The following is a 22688-nucleotide window of genomic DNA, read 5'->3' on the forward strand; positions in this document are numbered from 1 at the left end:
CACCACTGAAAAGAGCCTGGTTCTATCTTCTTTGCCCCCCTCCCTTCAGGTATTCATAAAGATGCAAGACTTATCAGTAAGCTACTTTAGAAGTATAACCACGTGAAGAGATACAAACTAAACAGGACATTTTGCTTACACGGTGAGAGGAAGGGGTGTATTTGTTCCTGAAATATGTAGGTATTGTCTCCCACCCAGCATAGAAAGCACAGATTTTAGATCATGTTTTATATTTACTTTATATATATAAACTATATATATATAAAGTATATATATAAGATATAATTATATATAATATAATCTATATAATTATATTTATGATTATATTGTAAATTGTAGTTAGCAATTTAAATATCTACCTGTTTGCTTATTATGGATTTGCACAAGGAAATGGCATAAAAAGAAAATTGTATTTGCTAAGGGATCACCTTTTGGAATATCTGACACGGAAAACATGGGAATCACCCTACAAGATAACTCTAGTCTACTAGCATGAAGTACTAAATCTTTGCTGTGCAATTCAGAAGGGCAACCTGATGGGATGACATATACCTTACCTCAAACTTCTCAGTGTCTCTCTTATTTCCTAAGACAAAACTCCAAACTAAAGGTAGACAAGTGTTTACTGCTAAACAGCACTGAATACATAAAGAAAAGCATGAGCTTATAGGGATTCATCTTCATGAATCCCTTGCAGCTGTGAGAGATACTGCAGTTTTGGAGTGGGTGAGTCAAGCAGAATAAGTATACAGATATCTATGTGTGATAAGCAGCTTTTGCACTACAATTTACAAAGCCACTTGACACCAGTCAGGCAGCACTACTTCTCCTGCCTTTCCGGATTTTCCTGCCCACAGGCTGGTGCTTCTGATTCATAGAAACCTAAGCCAACCCTTATCATGATGCTCCATTGCTGTCTGCTTGTGGTTGTAATCTTGGACGTAGTCTTACCTGCTAAATTACACTCAGGTAGGTCTCTAAGTGCTTTTCTTAGTGCTTTTCCCGTTTGCTCTCCTGATGTGCCTGTTTGTTGCATAAGAAACACTTTACATTCATTCAACCCACTTAAATGATGCATAGTGATGAATCGTGCAGTGTTTTCCTTCTTAGGTATGCAGACTAGAAAACATGCTGTAAGATTTCCTTTTTAATTGGCTCATCTAACCTCTGTATAAAAAAAAAACAAAAAAAAGAAACACCTGCTGCTGGTAGGACTTTTACAAGTGAGGAACAACCCAACCTGAGTTTGGTGTCCACAGATATGCTTTGCAGATACTGACTACAGGTCAAGAGATGTGTAAGGAGTCTGTAGGCTGAAATATGCCTTGAGAATTCAACTATTCATTGTTTAATTGTTTTGTCTTAAATATTATTATGATCCATCTATGGACTTCTGGTAAACAAGGGGTATGTTCAAACTGACTAAGATCCAGCTCGTGATTCAAGCCAGATATGAACATAGTTCAGACAAGGATTTTCCCTCTTTATTGATTGATCTTTCACACATCATAGATTTGAAAGTGAATTTTAAGTGTAACTTGAGGCTAATGAAAGACACTTTACTCAGCAATACCTACAAGGAGTCTAGTAAATTGTCTTTTCTTTTTTTTTTTTTTCCTGTATCAATTGACATAATACAAGATATCGTATGCATTTTGCTTTATTTTAAAAAATCTTAATTTTGAAGGTTGACTGCCTTTTCATGTAAAGATTTTGAGTGGGGGTTCAAAAACATTCATCACTGATCCAGTTGCTTCCACTGAAGGTGGGTGGTAGTAAGGTGCCTGATTGGGTTCATTAAAATGTTGTAAACTTTTGAATCTATGGAGACCACTAGGAAGCTTATGTTATTGTTAAAAACTTTAAAAGTAATTTCTTCAGTTTTTATTTTTAAATAAAATAAATATAAAACTTTCTTTCCTTTAACTGTTCCCTTCTCAGGGGCTCTTTTTGTTCGTTGTATGCTCTTGTACAGTCAGCACTCCTCTCGACATGTAAAAACAGATCTTAATGTGTCTCTATTGTCATCACTGATGCAAGACTTTTCTTACCCCACATTTAGCATTGAAGAACTAATGAAGTCTTAACTTCTCCATTGTTTATGCAACTGTGGTGTGTCCTCCTTGCCCTTTGGTTTATGTTTGTGCCTTGCCAACACATTGCATTCATGAGAAAATCATTAATCTATTAACCTTAGCATACTGATTTAATTTACAAGCTACAGTTAGAACTGGTTCACTACAGCTGCATGTGTAAAAACGAGTTGAACAAACTCCTGAAAACATAATGTTAAAAATATGTTAATTGTTCAGGTTGCTCTCTGGCCTGTGTTATGCTATCAGATGCATAACACTGAGGCCTCTCTGGATTTAAAAAAAAAAAAAAAGTCATTATATATTTTAATATTTGCACTAAATGTGTAATGCCCAGGCAGAACTGGCATCTCTTATCCAAAAGGGTCATCAGCCTGAACCCATCAATTTGACACGTTCTGCTGAAAAAGCCATCACCATCTCCCATTAGATAATGAAACACATCAAGGCTGTTCTTTCAAAATTAAGGAACAGATTCTCATCTGTCAATCTGGACAAGAGACAGAATAATTTGGCTGCCATTTATACACTAAATTATTATAATGACAATAATGGTAAGATACAACAGCCGCATGATCTTTTGCGTAAGTAAATGGACTGTGCTCCGTGTGTAAAGTAAATCATGCAGATTAAAAATATCTACAAAATAAAAATGCACTGGGCCCAATCTCCTTGCTATCCCAGATAGTAAGTACTTTGTCATTCATTCTGAGAAGAAAAAATCCATTCTCTTTCAATTAAAATCGTGGTCTGTTCAAGAGTTTTCAAACTGTATAATGCAGTAAGCATAAAGGGCATATTACATTAGTTTAATTAGATTAGGATTGCCACATAATTTTAGTAGTTCAGATCTGATTTTGGTATACAGCTTCATCAAATTATTTTGTACCTTTCTAGAATAAATAAATAAAACATTTTTTTTCCCTAATGTTTCAGGGAGTAATGGCATCATCCACATTTCTCCTTCTTTTGTTAAACTGAATTGCACTTGATATTTGGAGAAAATCAGAGATGGAGAAATACACTAAAAGTCAGTTTGTCAAAAAATAGTGGTATGATATCCCTTAATGATAAGAGGAAGAAAGGAGAAAGTGTTAATGACATTTGGGAAATTTAGTTGAAAAAAAAACAACGTATTTTCTTAAAACTGAACAGATACTCTATATTTTGAAGAAAAAAGTCAACTAAAATATAAGAAAGAGAAGAAAATGGTTGAAAGGGCTACATTATCTAAACGAACCACAGACTTTTTGTAGTTATATCAAACTTTTCTATTTATCCCCCTGAGAGAACTCAAAGGAAAATTTCCTTTCTGTTTAAACAAAATATATATATGTACGTGTGTGTGTGTGTATATATATATATACACATATATACTTTTATTTTTGCTTACTAGAAGTATTTTTTTCTCATTTGCTTGGGGTGCCTGAATATCAACCACTTATTCTGATGTCATTTAAGCACAGTATATCCACTAAGAGAATTTAAATGACGGTATCCCCTTTAGAAGGGGCAGATTTAAATTTACATTTTTCCTCCATAACAAAGTTGGCTCACACTCCAAATGTACATTTTGCTGGGGAAGATAAATTGATCTGTTGTTGCTTCATTAAAGAAGCAGTGACAAATGAGATATGAATCAAACCAGAAGCTACAGTTCATGATTAGGCAGTCTTCCTGCATATATGCTTCCTTCTTTCCTTCTTCCACCATCCCACTCCACATTGGAACAGAATACAACTTTTTTTTTCTTTTTTTTTTTTTTCTTTTTTTCCAATAGGGAAGCTTTTGAAAGAAACACTAAATATCCAGAGAATCTGCCAAATAATTTCTGCCTGACTTTCCTCCAAAGTCAACAACTTCAAACTCTAGTCATTTTTGCTGACTCAAAATGAGAACAAAACAGTCATTTGCTCATGCACTGAGATCAAAGCAATGCAAATTGATTAACCATTGATTAACAATTAACAATTGATTAAAGCAAAGCAATTGATTAACCATTGCAAATTTTGCAAATGATCACAGGTAATCAAAGTACCTGAGGATGGATATGGTGAAAACCCATCTGAAAACCTGTACCAGATACTTAACCTCTAATTCTTGAGAAACAACCCATGAAAAGGCACACCTCACTGACTTAAACTTTACATGTTAGAAGCATAAGCATAAAAATTTCAGCTGGAACTTTTCAGTGGAAAGTCAGAGGCTAAGAGTTCTAGGAGGAAGTGATGTATTGACAATTCCTTCACTTGTGTAAATGGTTATATGATGTAGTAAGACAATTCAACCTCTGAAGTGCTTGTAATTATTTACCAAGGTGTGCTTTTAATGTGTACCTACATGGTCTACCAGCCTCAGTCTTGACTCTGAGGACTTTTGATGATGTCGTCAGAGGATAAGGCGATCTATGTATTTTTTAATGTTGATGAGGTTGACTTTGTAACCTTAATGACTCCGTAGGATTAGGTTTTAGTTTACGTTTGAAACACACCCTTTTTCTGGATGTGTTATGATTCAAAACAAACATTAGCCAAAATTAGTCCCTCTAAGACAGACTGAGCTGTTTGCTTAGTATTTTAAATATTTCCACCAAATACCTTTGGCAGCATTTTTTGTGCTGATTTTCTCTGTGAAATGTAGCTGTTCCCGTTGTATGTCTGACTATCTGTCCTTACAGCCTTTAGAAGTTTTGACTCCATTATTCAGCTCCGATGGATTTTAAATGAAGAGCAGGCAAAGACAAGCACTTTGCCTCAGTTTTCCTGGAAAATGCAGGTTAGAGAGAAAAGGGAGACCAGATTTGTCCAGCAGTGAAGGAAAGGCAGTAAGAACTCAGTAATTTTAAGCTTGGTTTGCAGCAACTGGTTGTCCAGTCACCACATGCTTTCCAGTGGTTATGCATGTAGGTAAAGAGGAGCTGCAGCAATGTCCTTTCCCTTCCCCTGCAGAACTACTGTGGAAGGGAGCCAGTGTATGTCAGTGGTGGGATTTAGGGGACATAAATCCAAAAGCAAGAGTGTCTCACTGGTTCTGCTGCTGGCAAAAAGCTTGTTTTAATGCACATGGACATGAAAGGAAAGGAATTTGACCATTAGTTTATTAATGCTGCTAAATGTCTGTTCTAGTTTTGAGATTAAAAGATTTGACCTTGTACTTAAATTACAGGTGATGTGACCTAGAAATCACCTGGAAGCTGGTGAAAGCCTGCAGTCATGTACAAAGATATTATCCTGACAATTCAAAGGATTTAGTGCCCAGCTACTATCCTTAGAAAAGTATAATAATTTTCCCAACATAGTCAGGTTTCTTCCTTTATGTCTCATTCCCACCACCAATATTTTGTAGCTAAGCAGTTCTACAGGTGATAATTCTTGAAAACAGGAGATGGTTGTGCTCTGTTCCCCTGCTTATTTCATATGAATTGTATTCAGCTACGTCCAGCTCCTACACCAATGCTTGCCTAAGGTGCTTGTCTACTAAGCATTGCAAGTGGAAATGTCAGGGTGTTTAGCATATGTTCTTTAGGGACACAGAGATCTTTCCTGAAACACTGATGAGGTTAATATTATTAATGGAGATATCTGTAGTGGAAACAATCTTCGAAATGCTTTAAATATTGAACAAAATAAACAAACAAACAAAAAAAAGACACCTTAGAAACTTGCAAGGCAAATAAAGCTCAGAGCAACAACACTTCTCATTTTCCAAGGATTCTGCAATGAACATGCAGATTTCTTTTGCTTATCTTCTGCATTAAATAAGACAAAGCCTGCTTTGTTATCTGAAAAGCATTTATGTATCAGTCCAAGCTGTCTGAATTGAGTTGAGCAATTTTAGCAAAAATTCTTTAGCATCTGTCATTCATCTGAGCAATTCTAGACAGATTGTGCAATAATTGTTGGGGAAAAAAAAAAAGAAAAAAGTCTCTCTTGTCCATTGTTTTTGGACACTTGTCTGGCTTTATTTGGCAAATAGCATACTGAACACATTAACAGAGCTGAGCATTAAAAAAACAACAACAAAAAAACAAACAACAAACCTGCATTGAAACCATATACTGAATATTTTTCAGTGAGGGACTTACACTGTTTTGAGATTCATTAGCAATTCATTAATAATGTTCCTCTCTCCTAATGAAGAATGAACAGTCAGTACCATGTAGGTGGAGAGATAATAACTAGCCTGATGAGATGGTTGACCACTAGAAAAGAGCCTACATAATCTACACTATATCCACAGGTGCTGCAGAGAGGACACCCCTTCTTGCAGGGAAATCCATTCAGCTCCTGCAGAAGTGTGATGAATTCTGGGGGAGGGAGTGGGAACTTCTCTTCCTATCAGCCAAGAAGCTAACTTACAAGACTAGCATAGATTAGAGGCCTAGGTTTCTGGAGACTATAATTAGGGAAAATAAATCCCAACCATTACTGTTAGCATTGCTCAGCCATCCCTTTCCTAACCTGTGCTGAGGGCTTAGCCTTTCTAAAACGTAGTCAGAGCCTTTGACGTGCACTGATAAGCAGTGCTAGATCTCTCCAACAGGTGCTTAAATATTGCCTTACATGTCTGCATTAGGCCTGCTAAGTGCAGTCATATTTTCAGAAGCAACCTTATCCTGACGGTTGGAGTTAGATGATCTTTAAGGTCCCTTCCAACCAGAGACATTCTATGATCTTGCCAAAATTTGTTGCTAGTATATTCCTACATAGAGAAGAACATTCTTTAGTTTATTCTCCTAATAAGGAGCCATTTTTGTGTTACTGCTCACTTGAATGGCTCTCTATAGACAAATGTTGACTTTCATACAACTTGGAGAACCATAATAATCTCTGAGGCTTCTGCTTCTCTTTTAAATCTGGTTGAAACTGGTTAGTGGATCCAAAAGTTCTTGATGTGAAGTGACAGACGGATGAACAGATGGTTAAGCAGACAGATAGACAGCAGGAACATATAAGACTCATTTCATTAGGAAACTGGACTGAAAACAGAAGTGGCAGTGGGTGGAAGTAATGGGATGATATTCATATTTTGGTCACCAATTTAAAAAAATGACTTTTTTTTTTTTTTTCCAAATGATTCAAAGAATGTAGGCAATGTCTTTAGTGGTTTGAACAACAAAGGAAAAGCCAAAGGGACGGTACTGAGATTTTTTTTTTTCCAGCTCCTTTTTTGGTCATAATGCTTCATTTTTATATAGTTTGGACTATATTTTAAACTTCTAAAGCCAGATTAAGCTTGGATAATTCTGGCAATTTCAATGGAGGATTAATGTGTGTCATTAAGCAAAGAAATATGGTCTGGTACTTTTCAATAGCAATAAATGCTTGCTAAGGCACTTCTCTGATCAACATGTTTTTGGCTTACTGCAAAGCCTTTGGGCTGTTCCTTTCCTAAATGTATGAAATACACATGCGGGAAAGCTGAGAGTGAATTGTTGTGATTTGAGCTGGCTGCTTACATTCCAGCTGAAAAGGGCATTCTCGCTCTTAACCCTTTTCCATTCAAGCTGATCCAACAGAAAACTGGCCCAATGGAAAAAAATAAAAATAAATAAAAAAAGGGGGCAGGGGTTATTTACTTATTGGTAAAATGATCCAAGTCACCACCATGTGGTCTGACTATTGGTTGCTCTGTTAACAAGGAGGGGTGTGCTAGGTGCTGACAGAAAGGGCAAAAGGCAGGAATGCTCTTTCAGGCAGGTGAGGAACATTATATATCTGCACTCAGAATGAACAGGTTCCCCCAAAAGCGAAGCACAAGGGTAAAAATAAGCTGGATAAAACAAGATAATTCCTTGCTAGATTGCTCTTAAAAGAACTGAAAACTCAATTTTTTCACAGCCAAGTGATTCCTTTGAAATATAGTGGCTGTAGAAGGCCTTGGCAAAAGTTGAGGGCATGGTATTGTCAGTGCAAGAATATATAGGAAGGTACTAAGAAGTAAGGGACCTCTCTGCTGTAAAAATAGGGACCCTCAGGCAGAGCTCTGACCCTGCCCCTCCCTCCCTGCCTTCCTGGAGGGATGTTGCTTTGCCATAGCTTAATCAGCAGCAACCACACTCTGCAGCTGCACAGCAGCAGTCATTACTGTCCCATTTACACTTGTAGCAAAGTAGGGCATTGTTCCAACACACAAAGTGAAATACAAAGTGGTACATATGCAAGGTGGGATTCATAAAAGCACTCTCTGTTAAGCTGCTTCTGCTCACTTTGAAGTTGGTGGCAGATCTCTCACACTTTCCAATTGCACTGTTGAGTCCATGGTGAAAGCTTTTAAAAAATCAATTTTATGAATATTAGAAACATGGTTGAACCAAGGATACAGCCTCTGCCCATCCTCTCTGTTTTATCAATTCCCAGATTTATTCACCAGTTGATTCTTACAGGCTGAAAATATCTGCCTTCTCGAACAATCATGAAAGAGCTTGAAAATTTATCAAAGCTCTTTCATAACATCCCTAAACTATTTACCCTTGCCTCCAAAGAAGTGTGCTTTGGAATAGTATCAGAAGGTCAAGTTATCCCACTGAAACACCTATTAGTATAAAGAGGGAAAAAAAAAAAAAAAGAAAAAGAAAAAGAAAAAGAAACAGCATCAGCACAGCCCTGGAAAATATGAAGTCATAAGTAGAGTTCAGCCAGAGCAGGCTCCCATTAAACTTTGTTTAAGAGCCAAGTTCCACCCTGAGATATGTGTGAGCTGCAGTTTATTTCAGGGAGAGCTGCGCTGTACTCCATGTCAGGGCAAGGCTTGGACACAAGTGTGTATCTGTTATGAATCAGTGAAGAGAAGAGCCCGCATCCCTTTTGCATTTTTTGGTTCCCTCTGCATAGATGGAACAGAAATTTGAAAGAAGTGGATAAAACAGCCTCTAATATCACATGACTTGTTGATTTTAATTCCCTCCTACCCAAGACCTAAATGACTATGTTCTAAATCCACTAAGTTACTCTCATGATACTTGGTAGCCTTTCCTTGTGCCACCCATGCTGTACATGCTGTATAAATAAGGAACATACACAGCAGTCTGGCTTTAGCTCCTTAAAGCTTTCCACTGAACATTTTCACATGGCAGATAGGAAGGAGCTCCACTGAATGACGAGGGAAGAAGTGGCAAAGACTCCCTGCCCTCATCCTCTTATGCTTGCAAACAGAGGCTAAGCATGATGGCAACCCTTGTGCTGTGCTGAGTTGCATGGATAGCTTCAGGCAATATCCTTTTGTGTTTCTGGGGCTGGCTCCTGCTACACAGCTGGCTGTTACGAGGGATGAGAGGATAAAGTCAGGGCCACATGCATTTCCATGTGGCTCCTGGAGGCACTGTGGTGACCTGGGGGAGCCAGGTGGAGGGATGCCTTGCTCCCTGACACAAGCTGTGCCTTCAGCAATGCTGAGTTCCCAAGGTTGAATTCCTTCAATTACAAGGTAAAAGAGATCATTCAAGAAGAGGGAAGAGGGGGAGGTAAGGCCCAATCCTGCCAAACGCTTAGCAGGGGGTTAAAGTAATTCAAGTGAGAAACTCTGGTAAATGCAAAGGCTTTTATAACACAGGACACCCCTTTGAACAGTGAAATATTAACTCTGTCTCAAGAATTTCCTATTCTTCAGCCCCCCAGATGGTTGTCCTCTCCATTACTCTCCATTAGCTGTCTGATGCTGGCTTTAATAGTGAAACAAGACCATAAGTGCTATGCTGTTAAAGCACTTCCATGGGCAGAGCTCAACAAGCATTTAAGTCCTGGTTAGGGGAGAAAGCTCAGTGCCATCAGGATCAAAACAATCTCAGTAATCACTTTTTTTTTCTTTTTTTCTGGATACTGTACCAGATGGGAAGAGGTGTCAGTATCCCCAGGAACGGAAGTCTCTTTTTCTTATTGCTGGTGTGACCTGACACACAAGCTGGTGAAGGCCAAGGGAAACACACAGGCAGGTCTGGTGTGGCCACAACATGGTTTCAGTGTGCAATATCAGGGAAACAAAGGATGGGAAGAATTGTTACCAAATCCCACTAACTAGAAGATGGTCTGGAAATATCCCAGAAAGAATGGGAAAGACAGAGATGTGTGTCCTGGAAGTCTGGAGAAATTATATGGCCCTCAGCCACATCTGTTTTGCCATGGCTTTGCACCTACCGAGGGACTTTATTTTGCATTTCTTGCTACATCTCCCCCCACCCAAGATTATGTCCAGTATAGGGGAGAAGAAGTACAAATCCTTTTAGGGATATGGATGCATTTGCCCACAGATAGCAAGCTGCTACCTTAATATGCCACACAGTACTAGATGTTCCAGTTTCTCATCCAGTGAGGAAAATACACCCCTCTCCTCAGGAAGAAATCACAGATGCAATTTTTAATCACAAGACATTTACTCCCCCCCCCCCCCCCCCCCAGTGACTGCTGCAATTTCATATCTGACAAAAATAGTCAGCCAGGCATCCAAAGGGAATAGCTTGTTTTTCCCCTTCTGGTCACCTCCAGAAGCTGCTGGACTATGAAAAGTCCTGGGGTGAGCTGCTCAGCATTGGAAAGGGAGGGAGATCTACCCAGTGCTTGGGTACTTAGGTCACTTAAGAACAGAACAGTGGAAGCCATGGTCCCCTCTGCTCCGCTGCTGGCCCCTGGAGAAAACAGGACACAGGATATGCTTCCTGCCTGGGGAAGGCTCGCAGCAGCTGGGAGAGAAGCCATGACCTTTTCCTTGAAGGAAGTACAAGTCATGAAGGGGGGAAGAGCTGGCTGTTATAGGCTGCATCTCGTCTTAAAACTGTCATGCAGTTCTACCTCCTCTTGCTTTCTCCCCAGGTGTTTAAAGCTGATCTTAACTTATTTAGGAATGACACTTTTAAAACAGTTTCATCCATCTCTGCCACCCCATTGTTGCTCTAGTCAGTCATGAACCTTCTGACAAGAGTCAGATACAATTGAAATGAAAGGTTTCATTCATCCCAAGTGAACGCAATCAGCAGAGGTAATCCAAGAGAAGGGCTCTATTACCAGCTCAAATTTATGTCCCCAGGATGAAGAAATTAAGCATCTCACATAGAATGTGAGAGGAGGAAGAGTTTTGTCTTAGATTAACAAATTTTAGTGAATTCCAGAAAGGGAAATCTTTTACCAAGAAGCAATAGCAAAGGTCAGAGAAATGCAAAAGCATTTATCTCCCCGGTCACATCCTGCCAGCCAAAAGTGGGAGGGGTGATTTACTCCTCTGTGGTACAAGGAGTCCCTTTTGGATCATTAATCCCCATGGAGAATGAACTCAGGAGCCATATACATATTTTCTTAATGTGCAAGAAACTTGAATCAGCAGGAAGTATTCTTCTTTTGGAGCATACAAAATAGGTTTATCTCTGTTTGCTACTCCCTGTCTTCACACAGAGCTCTAGTTACCACTGATAAATCATTTTGCCTTCATTGAAATCTGTGGTGATAGTAGATGAGGCTGCTTGGAACTAAATTAAGACATTTGAAGCATAGTACTACTAAAAAGTGAAGATCTTAAATCAGTAAATTCTCATCCAAGTTCCGACGAAATCAATACGAGCAATCTCAAATTCCAGGGCACCATTATCTCAATGCCATTGACTTCAGCAAAGCAATGCTAACTTACAGTGAGTAAGGTGTTTCCTGAGAACATCTGTACAAACCCGAAGGAAGCAGAAATTGTCAAATATTTGTTTACATGCCAGGACTTCAGGTGATGAAGCTGTGTGTTTGCAGCACGAACTGATCAGCAAACATAAACCAAAAGTTATGGTAAGAGAGAGGACAGATCTGGTGGACACCTCTTGTTATTATTTTTACATTTCTTTATGGGTAATAAAAAGAAAAATAGTCTCATTTTTCTTCACTTTGACTCTCTGAAACCACCTGAAATATTTTACAATGATTCAGTTGCTAAGTGAGGAACATTAGAGACTGGTTATCTCTGTTCATGATACACAGACATTTACAAATTGCCACTAGCCTGTAATGGATGGCATTTTATACTTTTTACCTTGGCAAAACTTACTTTCAAAAAAAGTAAGGTAGTAGACAACTACAGTATTGTATTCCAGTCTCCCAAGCAACACTCCCTCTGTGCACAGATTTGCAAGGTTCTGCATAAGTTTGGTAAATCCATATCCTTATCGCTGTAAATAACTTACAAGATCACAAATGTGGCTGAAATAGAAAATCCAAAGCTGGCTGGTGTCCTTGGATTTTATGCTCCCCTATGTGTGTGTGTGTGCATGCATCATCCCTTATTTTTGCTATTTGTCACATAACGTGTCGCAAACTTAGGCTTTGACAAGTTGAAAAGTACAAAGATTAGAACAATCATGTTTACATGTGTTACCACCTGCTACTTCATTTCTTCCATGGTGTTTGAATGTTCAGGCACAAGGCTTTGAAACACTCCACCTTGAACGCACTTAAAAACTCTGCAGGATTTCCAATTTGCTTTGATCTCCACAGTCTAGAGACTATCTCAGAGAATATAAATGAATATATTTAGCGGAAAATTATTTTCAAGGAGAAAATCCTAGAGTTCTTCCAACTTGATATGCTTTGCAAGTTGATGTCATACCTAAGGTTGCTTTTTTGTGTTTTATCTTTATGTTTCAGGAGGTCTCCTGGCATCTCTGTCCAGAAGGAGATACATGATGAGGTAACTTGGGAAGACAGATGTGTTCAGCTCTCCTCATTGTGAGCACAAAAGTGGCAAACAATTTTATGGTGATTTTTGTTTAGAAAGGAAATGGAAGAAGAGGTGATTTCAGTTCTGAGGAATTTACAGACTAAACAAAGCAAAATAAAAAGAGATTATGCAGGGGAGCTATACAGGAGAGAAGACTGTTTTGATCAAGAAGGTGTAGGAAGGATGTGAAGGGAAAGATGGTAAAAGCTTGCTGTTAATATGACTAGGAAGGAGACATTGATTGGAGAGCTGGAAGCAAGGGAAGACTTGGCTAGCCCAGGCTATGAGCAAACCAGCTTCTTTCTGAGGGCTTTACAAATCTGTCTTTCCCATCTCTCACTACATGAAATCACCATGTATGACTGCTTTTTGGAAATGACTTGGGCTTAAGCTTACTTCAAATTCTCCTAGATGGGCAAGTAAATGGTATGGGAGTGGTGTCTGAAGGCATTAGATCCATCCAGCTGTAGGAAATGTGTTATAGAAGGTGATTTTTCCTTTTTTTAGGAATAATCCAGGGCCCAGACGCTAACCACTGCTTGAGCTCTAAGCATGGAGGAGAAGCCACCTCTCACTGGGAGCTGGAAAAAGGCATCAAAGGCAATCAAGAAGGTTTCATGAGAATTTGTCCCTTTCGATTAGGTGGTCACAGCCTGCACAGGAAAAGTCAACAAGGCACCTTGACCTTCTGCTATTCTTCTCAGCCATGCAGGTGTTAGCATAAGCCATTTTGCTACTCTTTAGAGAAGCCACTTGTTTCCATGACTGGCAAAGGAATGGGATGAGTAAGAGGAAAAGTGGCCAGGTATGCAGAGCATAATGAGTTTCAAAAAAGTTTTTGAAACTTTTGAAAAGGTTTTGAAAAAGAACAAGAAAACCATGGGTTCTCCTTTTTCCAAAGCAAAGGGGAAGCTGGAATGGAAGCATGGCTGTGAACGGCTGTTTTGTTTCCTGGTCTGCTCTGCTCAATGCCTCATGCAGGGTTTTCTGTAGAGACGCAGACTAATCCTGTGTATATCCCCCTGTTTCCACCAACGGCTTAATTGACATTAGGAACTGGTTGTAAAGGCTTCTTTAAAATAAAAATAGATCCAAATGAGTTCAGTAAGGGGAAAAATGGATTTGTGTGCATCAGAGACTCAAAAAATCAAAGTCCGCTGACGTAATTATGGAAATTCAAGGGAGACAGACAATAATAAACTCTCCTAATCGTGGGATCCAGGATGTAAAAAACATATCCCAGGTTGTAAATGAAAATGCCTATGTCATGACAGGAAAGATCTGGAGAGGGGGAGGTGTTGTTTCATAGCAAGCTGTGGAGATGAGAGCAAAGAGAAACCAATGGAGAAGAGAGATGGAGAAGGAAGACAGGGTAACTCCCAAAGGAAACAAGGCCTCAGCCCACTGACAAGAAGAGATTTATGTCTTCCTTGCCTGTGCTATTCTTCCTTCCCACTGCCAGGACAGTGGAATGTCCTTGACAGAAGTGAGGAAATGGTGTTTAACAACTGAGACCTCCATGACTGTCCTTTGCTGAGATATGAGCACTTACTAGTGGGATAGGCATGAAGTACTAGGAGGTGCAGAGGATATCTGAACTAGACAACCTGAGAGGGCAGGTGTAAGAGAAAGGTAATAATCAGAAACTAGTCCACTCTCTGAGAGCATCTTTGCATCAAGGTACTTCAAGAATTTAATTTTCTGCTGCCTGTGTTGGACAGGAGAGGGACTGCGTTCATGACACTTGAATGAACCATCATATAATTAGAAGAACAACCTGTGCTAGCTCATGAGATCTGGTTATTAAAGGGCTTCCTTAAAGTCTCAAGAAATAACAATATCTACTGAAAATGCAATTTCATAATAAACTGGTAAATTTCTAGCCCTAATATGTACGAAGAAAACATTTAAAATCAAATTCAACAATATACCCATGTAGATCGCAGAAGATAGAAATAAAATATAAAAATACAGAGTATCATTTTAGTTACTTCAGAAATTTGGAAAAGTTGCACAAGTTTCCTGAATTCTTGGATGACATTTTTATACTAACTTCACAATCCACTACAAATATTTTTTTCTCTCTGCTCATGTACATGTAACCCTTTAATCACTCTGGTTAAGTGATTTCTGAACTATTTGCATTACCTAAGGATTATTTGGTTTAGCTAAAGCTGGTAATCAGCAGCTGCTTTTTCATCCCCTAATAAGTGACTGAAATTTTTGAAATATCCAAACAACAGATGGGAAGGACCTTGTTTACAGGTTAACATGATTTTTTTTTTTAATTTCTTTTTTTCAGAAAATAAGCTTATTCTTGTTGCATAGAGAGAAACTTATGCAGAGGCATCAAGTTAATCTGCAGTAACAATTCTGTGAAAGCTATTCCAGTATAAATTTATTTTTCACAATTTGAGGTTGCCACAGAATTACAGAATTCAATTGAATTGATTTTTGATTCTGTTTCCAAAGGAGGGTAGCTATTCTGTAAAGAATTAGCTTTATTTCACCATGAATATGCTAAAACATTTTTTTTTTTCCCCTAGAAAATTTTCCTGGAGGTGCAACTAGGCAATTCTTCCAGCACAAAGAATCTTCCTTCTCATTTCTTAAATCATTATCATCACTTTCCCCTGAATCTTTGATTATGGAGACACGGGTCCTGCAATAGCATCCAAGATGGATTCATGCAAATGCTGTGCTGCTTTAAGTCCAAATACAGAGTGATTCCATTTTCTATACTTTTGTGAGCTGACTGGTTGTGGATGTATATACAGTCAGCAGAAAGACAGCTGAATCTTGTGTCTGCAAGAAAGGTTGAATACGGATGCTTCACTGATGTTTTACTATATCATATGAAAAGGATATTTTGTAATATTTTCCAACTTCTTATATATAGCCTAAACCTCTTTCTTGCTTTCTTTCTTGTTGTTGAGTTTATGCCTCTGCTAAGCCTTCAAAAATCTGGTCATTTTTCTGCTACTTCTGAAGGTATCTATCATATAAAAAAGGAAAGATGAGCTTGTGGGTGTTGGTCTGTGAACAGAGATGCAGTCAGGGAAATAAAAGTCTCTATAACCAGAAGTCTGACTAGTGAAAAGGCGTATAAATACAGAAAAGAGGTGTCTATACATACCTGTGTCTGTATATAAGTATACATACAGATATAAACTATATAATAAATATACATGCACAATGCATATTATGTGTACATAAAGAATTCTAATCCACTGCACAGGTTTGCTGTTGCTAAAATAATGTCTCTTTCCAAATCTAAACACTACACATATGTAAAGACTTAATATTTGGTTCTGCTATGCTATAACCTTGTCACATGTGCTCTTTGTAACGTGGACCACCTCATCAAATTAGACATTTTAAACATGCAGTCCCCAGTAAAATAGGCATTTGTCACTCACAATAACATGGAGCTGTCACAGGGTGTGTTCAAAAGCCCCCCTGCAACTTACTGATAAAAAGCTTAACTCCATTTCAGGGCTTATCTGAAGAAGAAAGAGGTAGACCCTCATGAAATAACTGAAATTTCTTTCTAAGATGAAAAAGAGAGGGAAAGGGAAGGGAAAAAATCACTTTAAAACTTAAATGCAGCAGAACAAGTTTAACCCATTGAGATTTTCAGTGAAGTTTTCTGCTTCATCAGGAAGAACCCTGTGGTGAAACATATGTCAGAAGAGAAGCAGATATGAGAAACTGGTCTCCTTTGCAGATGAGAAGATTAATTAAGAGGAAAATCACTTAGCCAGATGTCTCATTGGTGAAACTACACGTGCAAGGTACATCTGCAATAAGAGAGCAACAGAGCACAGACAGCACATTGGATTTCTATGCTAACATTGGAGAGAGAGGAATCTGGTGTGAATTAGATCATGATAACTCTTGGAGAAATTGAGGAACATGGATTTTATTTCAGCTACAAATTATGAGCTGCATGCCTATTATTATGTTGCATGATTGTTGCTTCATGTAGTTGAATTATGGGTTACAAATACATTATCCAGAGCAGACGGTCCTTTTCTCTGTTTGTGTCCATAAACTGCTAGCAAACCAAGTCTGATTTCTCCAAGTGCTACTCCATTTGCCAAGTATTTTTTAGAATACTTAGCAGCAGGTGGATTTCTCATGAACTGTGGTAACTGTCTAATTCATTTGACTTAGAAAATTAAGTCAGAAGTAAGTAAAACATGGTCTGTGTGCTGCCCAATTACCTACCCAGCTATGGTGTTCAAGTATTCTTGTCACTACAGCATTGAGTTCTCTCTGAGTTTTTCATGCATTTCTTATCACAACTCAGATGTGAAGAAAAAAAAAAAACACCACAGAAGAAAAAAACACCACCACAAAGCAAAGATCCTAATAGTGGCAAACATTGTGCTTAAAAGTTTTTCTGATGTTTCTGCGAGAAACAAGGAAGCCAGCTAATAAATGACTTTCAAGCTACAGTGGTGGTGTCTTTTTTTTCTTTTTTTTTTTTTTCCCAAGCATGCATTGCATGTATTAAAAAATTATAGAATTATAGAGAGTAGGAATCAAAGAGCTCTTGCCCTAGTGGATCTACTGGAATCTATTCTTGTTCCTACCTCGTGGCTGCTATACGTGACTTTCCGTAGCCAAAAGCTGCCCATGGAATGGAAAGCAGTCGTTTTTCTCCAACCTATAAACTTTCTGCTGCATGTAGGCTACCAGCCTTTTGAGGAAAGGGTGTTTGTACAGCACCTAGAACAATCAGATCCCTCTTGAATTTCTCTGTGCTATAGGAATACTAATCCCTCCCCAACAATAGAGACAGGCACTCTGCAGAGCAGACACACAAACAGACTTTCATTAGAGAATGCAGTCCAAAAAGCCTGTTTCACAAAAGGCTTTGCTGATTGGACTCAGTCATTGGAACAGTGATAGATATGGGGTATATTACACAGGAGCCTAGAAAGAAAGGTGCAGCAGTATCAGCAATGAGATGCAGACACTGTGCAATTCTGTGTTACTAATAGGCTTAACCACATAAGCAGGCATAACCGAATCTGTAACATCTTCTGCTATGTAAATCTTTTTTCTTTTTATTTTTCTTTCACTCTCACTCTCTCTTTTTTTTTTTTTTGGGGGGGGGTGGGGTTGGAGGTAGGGGGGTGGGAGGGAGTAGCAGTGCTCAGAAATGCTGAAAAATCCATATTTTAAAAAAGCCGGTTCCTATTTCAATGGACATCTGTCCTCTGCCCCCAGCTTGCCAATTTGCCAGCAGTTCTGCTGTTAATTACTGAAATTTCAGGTGAATTCTGAGACTTCCAATTTACAAACTTTCACACACATTTCAGGCAGTGAGAGTGTCAAGCAGAAGCCCTAGGGTATAAGGCCAAATTTTCCAATTCATATGCACAGTGGTGGGAGACAAATATGTAAGCAGAGGTATTCAATTTACATAAATGCTTGTGGGACATATTTTGAGCCTTCTGTGCTAAAAATGAGAGGTTATTATAATCTACAGATTTCCTCATTTATAAATGCTCACAAGTTTACCAGTGAAGACCAACATTTTCATAATCAATAGTCTCTCCTTTTATTTATTTTTTTATTATTTACTCTCACAGACAAGCACTTCTGTTGATTAAGGGCAATGAAAACAAATCTACTTTCAAGGCAGTGAATAATATGGTTAAAAGGCTACAGGAATCATTTGTGGCATTTCACAGCCCCTGTGTGAAGGTATTAGTATTGCTTCGGGAATAATCAAAGGACAAGTTTACAGCCCCTAGATGTACTGCATCATGAGTTATGGGGCAAGACTGCTCTCAGAACCAGACTCACCATTCACAGTTTTAAGTTATTTCACCTTTGTTGAGGGCCACCTTTGCCAAACTCTCAACCTCTCTGGAGAGGACAGCACGCACATACTGGACGCTTTTTGGAGAAGCTCTAGCTGTCATTGTGGCAGGTGGAGAATCTGTGCATGGTGGGACCAAGACCTCCTGCAACCGGCACAGGGCAGTGCAGGGTTTGCTCCCCCTGAGCAGCAACCTCCATGATCTGCTCCCCATAATCCCTAATTCCTCTGAAAGCTGGTATATGGAGTATAGGAGGCCCCAGATAAAACATTCCCAGCATGCCTGGTACAGATTAAATCCTCAAAGGTACAGATCACCTCCTCTGAGGGGATGAACACCTTTGACCCCCAAAGATAGCTTTGCATAGCTCACTGCCTCTTCAGACTGAACCTTTGACCTGGTGACGTTTACTTGCATGAGTTCCTCACCTCATTTGAGCTGCCCCACTGCCTTGAGACTGGGTCAGTGTAGTCAGACAGGAAGAGGGCAAATGCTTCAGTCTGAGTTAAGATTCCCAAACTTGTGGAATTCCTCCTATTTTGTAATACGTCAGGTAGCTATTGCCTGTGCATCCGAGCAGAGGTAGGAAGAAGCAAATATATTAACAGAAAAAAAAAGTTGTATTTAAAAATCAGGAAGTTCACATCCCTGCAGTGAAACTAGGTCCCTTTAATAATGATAATGATAACAATAATAATAATAAAAAGAGGAAAAAAGAAACTGAAGATATATTCACAACACAATATTGTATTGAATCCCAGCCAATGAAATTGAAACCCCAACTCCATTTTTGCTTTTGTTAGCAGACTTCTTTCCTTAGGTATTCCGTTTTATTCCAGCCACATGCAAATGTTCATTAACCATGAATGATGGAATAAATACACTACACACTGTCTAACATCAGCAGACTGAACTGCTGGCTCACCTGCCTCTCCACCGAGTATACAGAGCAGGATGGGATATCAGAGCCAGGCATGGGAACTGCCTGACATTAGGTGGTACAGCACCCCCATAGCGAGGCAGAATACATTTGCTGTCTTTGCAGAGGTGAACATTTTAAATCTGAAACAGCAGTCTGCTCCCACCTGGATTGCCAGGATAATACTGTATTTATAGAATGAATAAAAATCCCTTATCAGCTGCAAGTGTATACAAGGAGATAAGCAAAGAACATGAGCAATTAGGTAACTTAACCCTGTTCAGTTTACATCAGTAGGCAGCTGCTGTGCGGTCTCACCTGCAAGTACACAGGAAATAATTAATATGTTCAGCATAGTCAAAGGGTGTTGCTGATACTTTATGCATTTTCACACCCATTTCAAAGATTTTCACTATATTTATGAAGATTTGTTTTCCCGAACGTTCTCCCTTCTTGGCAAACATCTGTTGCCCATGCTCTGCAGTGCCTGTCAATACATCAATTTTTGATATCTTGTAGCTTGCAAAAAATTACTGGAATTTAACTTAATAAATAAGACCCTTTTCCCCAAACCTGACCCCCCAAAACCTCAACCATTATAAAAATAATGCACCAGATTTGCATTATACAGGAATATGGTACTGACTTCCTTGTAAATTAATTTTATTCTTTATCTCTGCATTTGATCCATATCATTAAAACAAATGAACAAACAAAACAAAGCAAGAAAAAACAATAACAACAACAACAAAGAGATACAGACTGAAATAAAACATAGGAGAATCCTGTCTGAATCAGAAAGGGAAATTATGAGGACAAGTGAAGAATAGATAGTCACTTTATTTCAGTCAGAATTCTTATTCTAGCTACACTGCAAACCACTTATTTTTTAGTTGCAATCGTATGTTCTTAAAGCAGTTCAAGCTGAGAATTCCTGCCTAGATTTTGGAAAAATATCAGAGAACCTGACGCATCAGCCTTTTTTCATTATAAGCATAGAACCCCCCCCAAAGAGGAACTAACACCTCATCCAGATCCACCTTATGGCCTTCTGTGGGGTCCTCTGACAAGCTGAATCTGTCAGAGGAGTGATACATATGGATTCAGGACTGTAGAACTGGTCCTGGACTTGACACCTGGCCAAGCCTGTTACTAGAGATGCAAGGTTGGGTCTGGACCCTTGTTGATATTGCACAATGAGCAAAATGCACCTCAGTGAGTCACTACCACCTTCTCGCACACATTTTGAGAGCACCAAGTCTCAGTAGTTTACTCAAACTTTTGCAAACCCAAATTCTTAGAATCCTGAATTAATCTTATTACTTTTCTGTCAATAATAGAAAACAATCTAAAACAGAATCTATAGCTAACAAGCTATAATCTCCTAAACTGCTGAATAAAATATAATAAAATATAAGATAAAGCTAGCTTGTCATCTTTCAGGTTGGTTGGAACTTGCAAAAAGGACTAATGGGTAAATAGAAATTTCTAGCTGGGATTCCAGAGATGTTGCTCACTGTGCCATTTCTGCTGGATCAGCCCGCCCCATTCAAAGCTTGGGAAGCATTGTTGCTGTTAACCTCCATACAGACCAAATATTCTCACAACAAATCTGGAATTGCTGGCACCACCCAGCAATCCTTTCTGTACTTTCTGCTTTCATTACTGATACCGTGGTATGATAAACAATTCTGATATTGGCAGTTTGTTTATTAAAAATATTACAAAATTACTGCCTTGAATTAAAACAGGAAAGATTATACCAAAACCGTGAAAAAGATACAGAGTCACATCCTGTTATTGCAGCACCAAAAACTTTGAGTTTTTTCTATTGACTTTTCTGTTTATCAGACCAGAATCCATCTCCTTCCCTTCCACTTTCTTTTTTATACTATCCCCAAAGGAATGCTACCACGCTGCAGTTAAGCGTCCGTGCTCACTTGAATGTTCAGGCCAAACTATTTCTTTCCAAGTTTACTAAAATATGCAGAGTTACGCCAGAAGAGGACTTGCCTTCCTGTACCCTCCCTTGCTGAGAAACTAATTTGCTTGTCCTTAAACCCACATTTCTAAATTTCCAGGAGCAGAAACGCATTGTGACTTTAAATATAGACTGTCAGTTTGTGGCTTGCGTCTCATATTACACACAGACAGCTTGAGACTCTAAACAGAAGTTGGGCAGCACCATTAATATCTTAGAAAAGCGTCAGTAAGCTTTTGAAACGCTCTCTATTTTCATTCCTGAAGGCGGGGTGGGGAGGGAAAATTATTTAAATGAAACCTTCCTAAGCCAGGGTTTAGATGGAAACGTTATTGACTTTGCTCCGTCCTAATCACAAGGCAGAGTTTGCAGAGCCCGTTTCAGTTCTTCACACACATGCACGCACACACACACAAAGAATTAAAAAGGAAAACAGTTTCATCACAACTTTTTCTTTTCTTTTTTTCTTTCCAAATAAGTCTCAGGCATTCATTTTCTTTTTCTTATTTTTTTCGCCCTTTCATATGAAATGCATTTGAGAATCTTTTCCTTAAACGGCAGACTGGTAATCCACTCTTACTGTAAGGAGGGGGGATAAGGGTACTCACGTGGTTGAGATGTCGTATTGTTTTGGTAACTCATAATTTACGCCTTTGAAAAATGCCTTATTTGTGTTGACAGTCTCTCTTCCCTGCTCAGAACCGACGGCGGGATTGAACAGAACAGCTGGAAGAGCCCAGGAAAATGCAGCTCTTGTTCAGGCTCTCCTTGCCTGGCTCCTGACCCCTTTACAACTGGAAAAGGAAACAGCACATGTGTCATTCTCTTTTGCCTGTGTAGCTCACATGAGCGGGGAGGGGCACCCATTTGCAGATAGCAGTAACTGTATTCAAGTTTTGCAAGTTGGATGTATTCCACCCCTTTGCTTTTACTAGCCAGCAACCGGTGGAAAGAAAACGCTCTTTTCATTCTTAGCCAAATCCAGAAGCACCTATTAGATTTGCCTCTCAAGCCCCTACTGAGGACTGTTGATATTATTTAAGTGCAAAACTCACTGCTGTGTGAGTCCCTTCCAAAAATGCTTGCTGTCACTAGGTGAGATCAAAATCAGAGCTTTCAATTTTTGTTGCCCAGCAGCATCCTTACACTCGCAGTCTGATCCTGTCCTGTTAACG

The 22688-nt window shown here is 38.9% G+C and overlaps 1 protein-coding gene and 1 long non-coding RNA gene across 4 annotated transcripts in view; one reads left to right on the forward strand and one right to left on the reverse strand.

Moving 5' to 3' along the window:
- GYPC (glycophorin C (Gerbich blood group)) overlaps positions 1-22386 on the reverse strand; it is a 35051-nt gene extending 12665 nt beyond the window's left edge. For 2 of the 3 annotated variants that reach the window (XR_014586090.1, XR_014586091.1), the window contains exon 1: positions 22122-22386. Coding sequence is in view for 1 of the 3 variants with exons in the window: in XM_083841977.1 (XP_083698103.1) it covers positions 22122-22155 (34 nt within the window). In the remaining 2 variants the exon portion in view is untranslated. The remainder of the gene's footprint in view (positions 1-22121) is intronic. The other variant, XM_083841977.1, reaches the window with a different exon arrangement.
- Positions 339-22227, forward strand: LOC310901744. The gene is made up of 2 exons (XR_014586117.1): positions 339-1297; positions 12704-22227. It is a non-coding gene; the product is annotated as an uncharacterized lncRNA (long non-coding RNA).
- Positions 22387-22688: the final 302 nt, after the last annotated feature.

This window comes from Anser anser (assembly GCF_964211835.1).
Source record: "Anser anser genome assembly, chromosome: 6".
NCBI classification, from domain to species: domain Eukaryota; kingdom Metazoa; phylum Chordata; class Aves; order Anseriformes; family Anatidae; genus Anser; species Anser anser.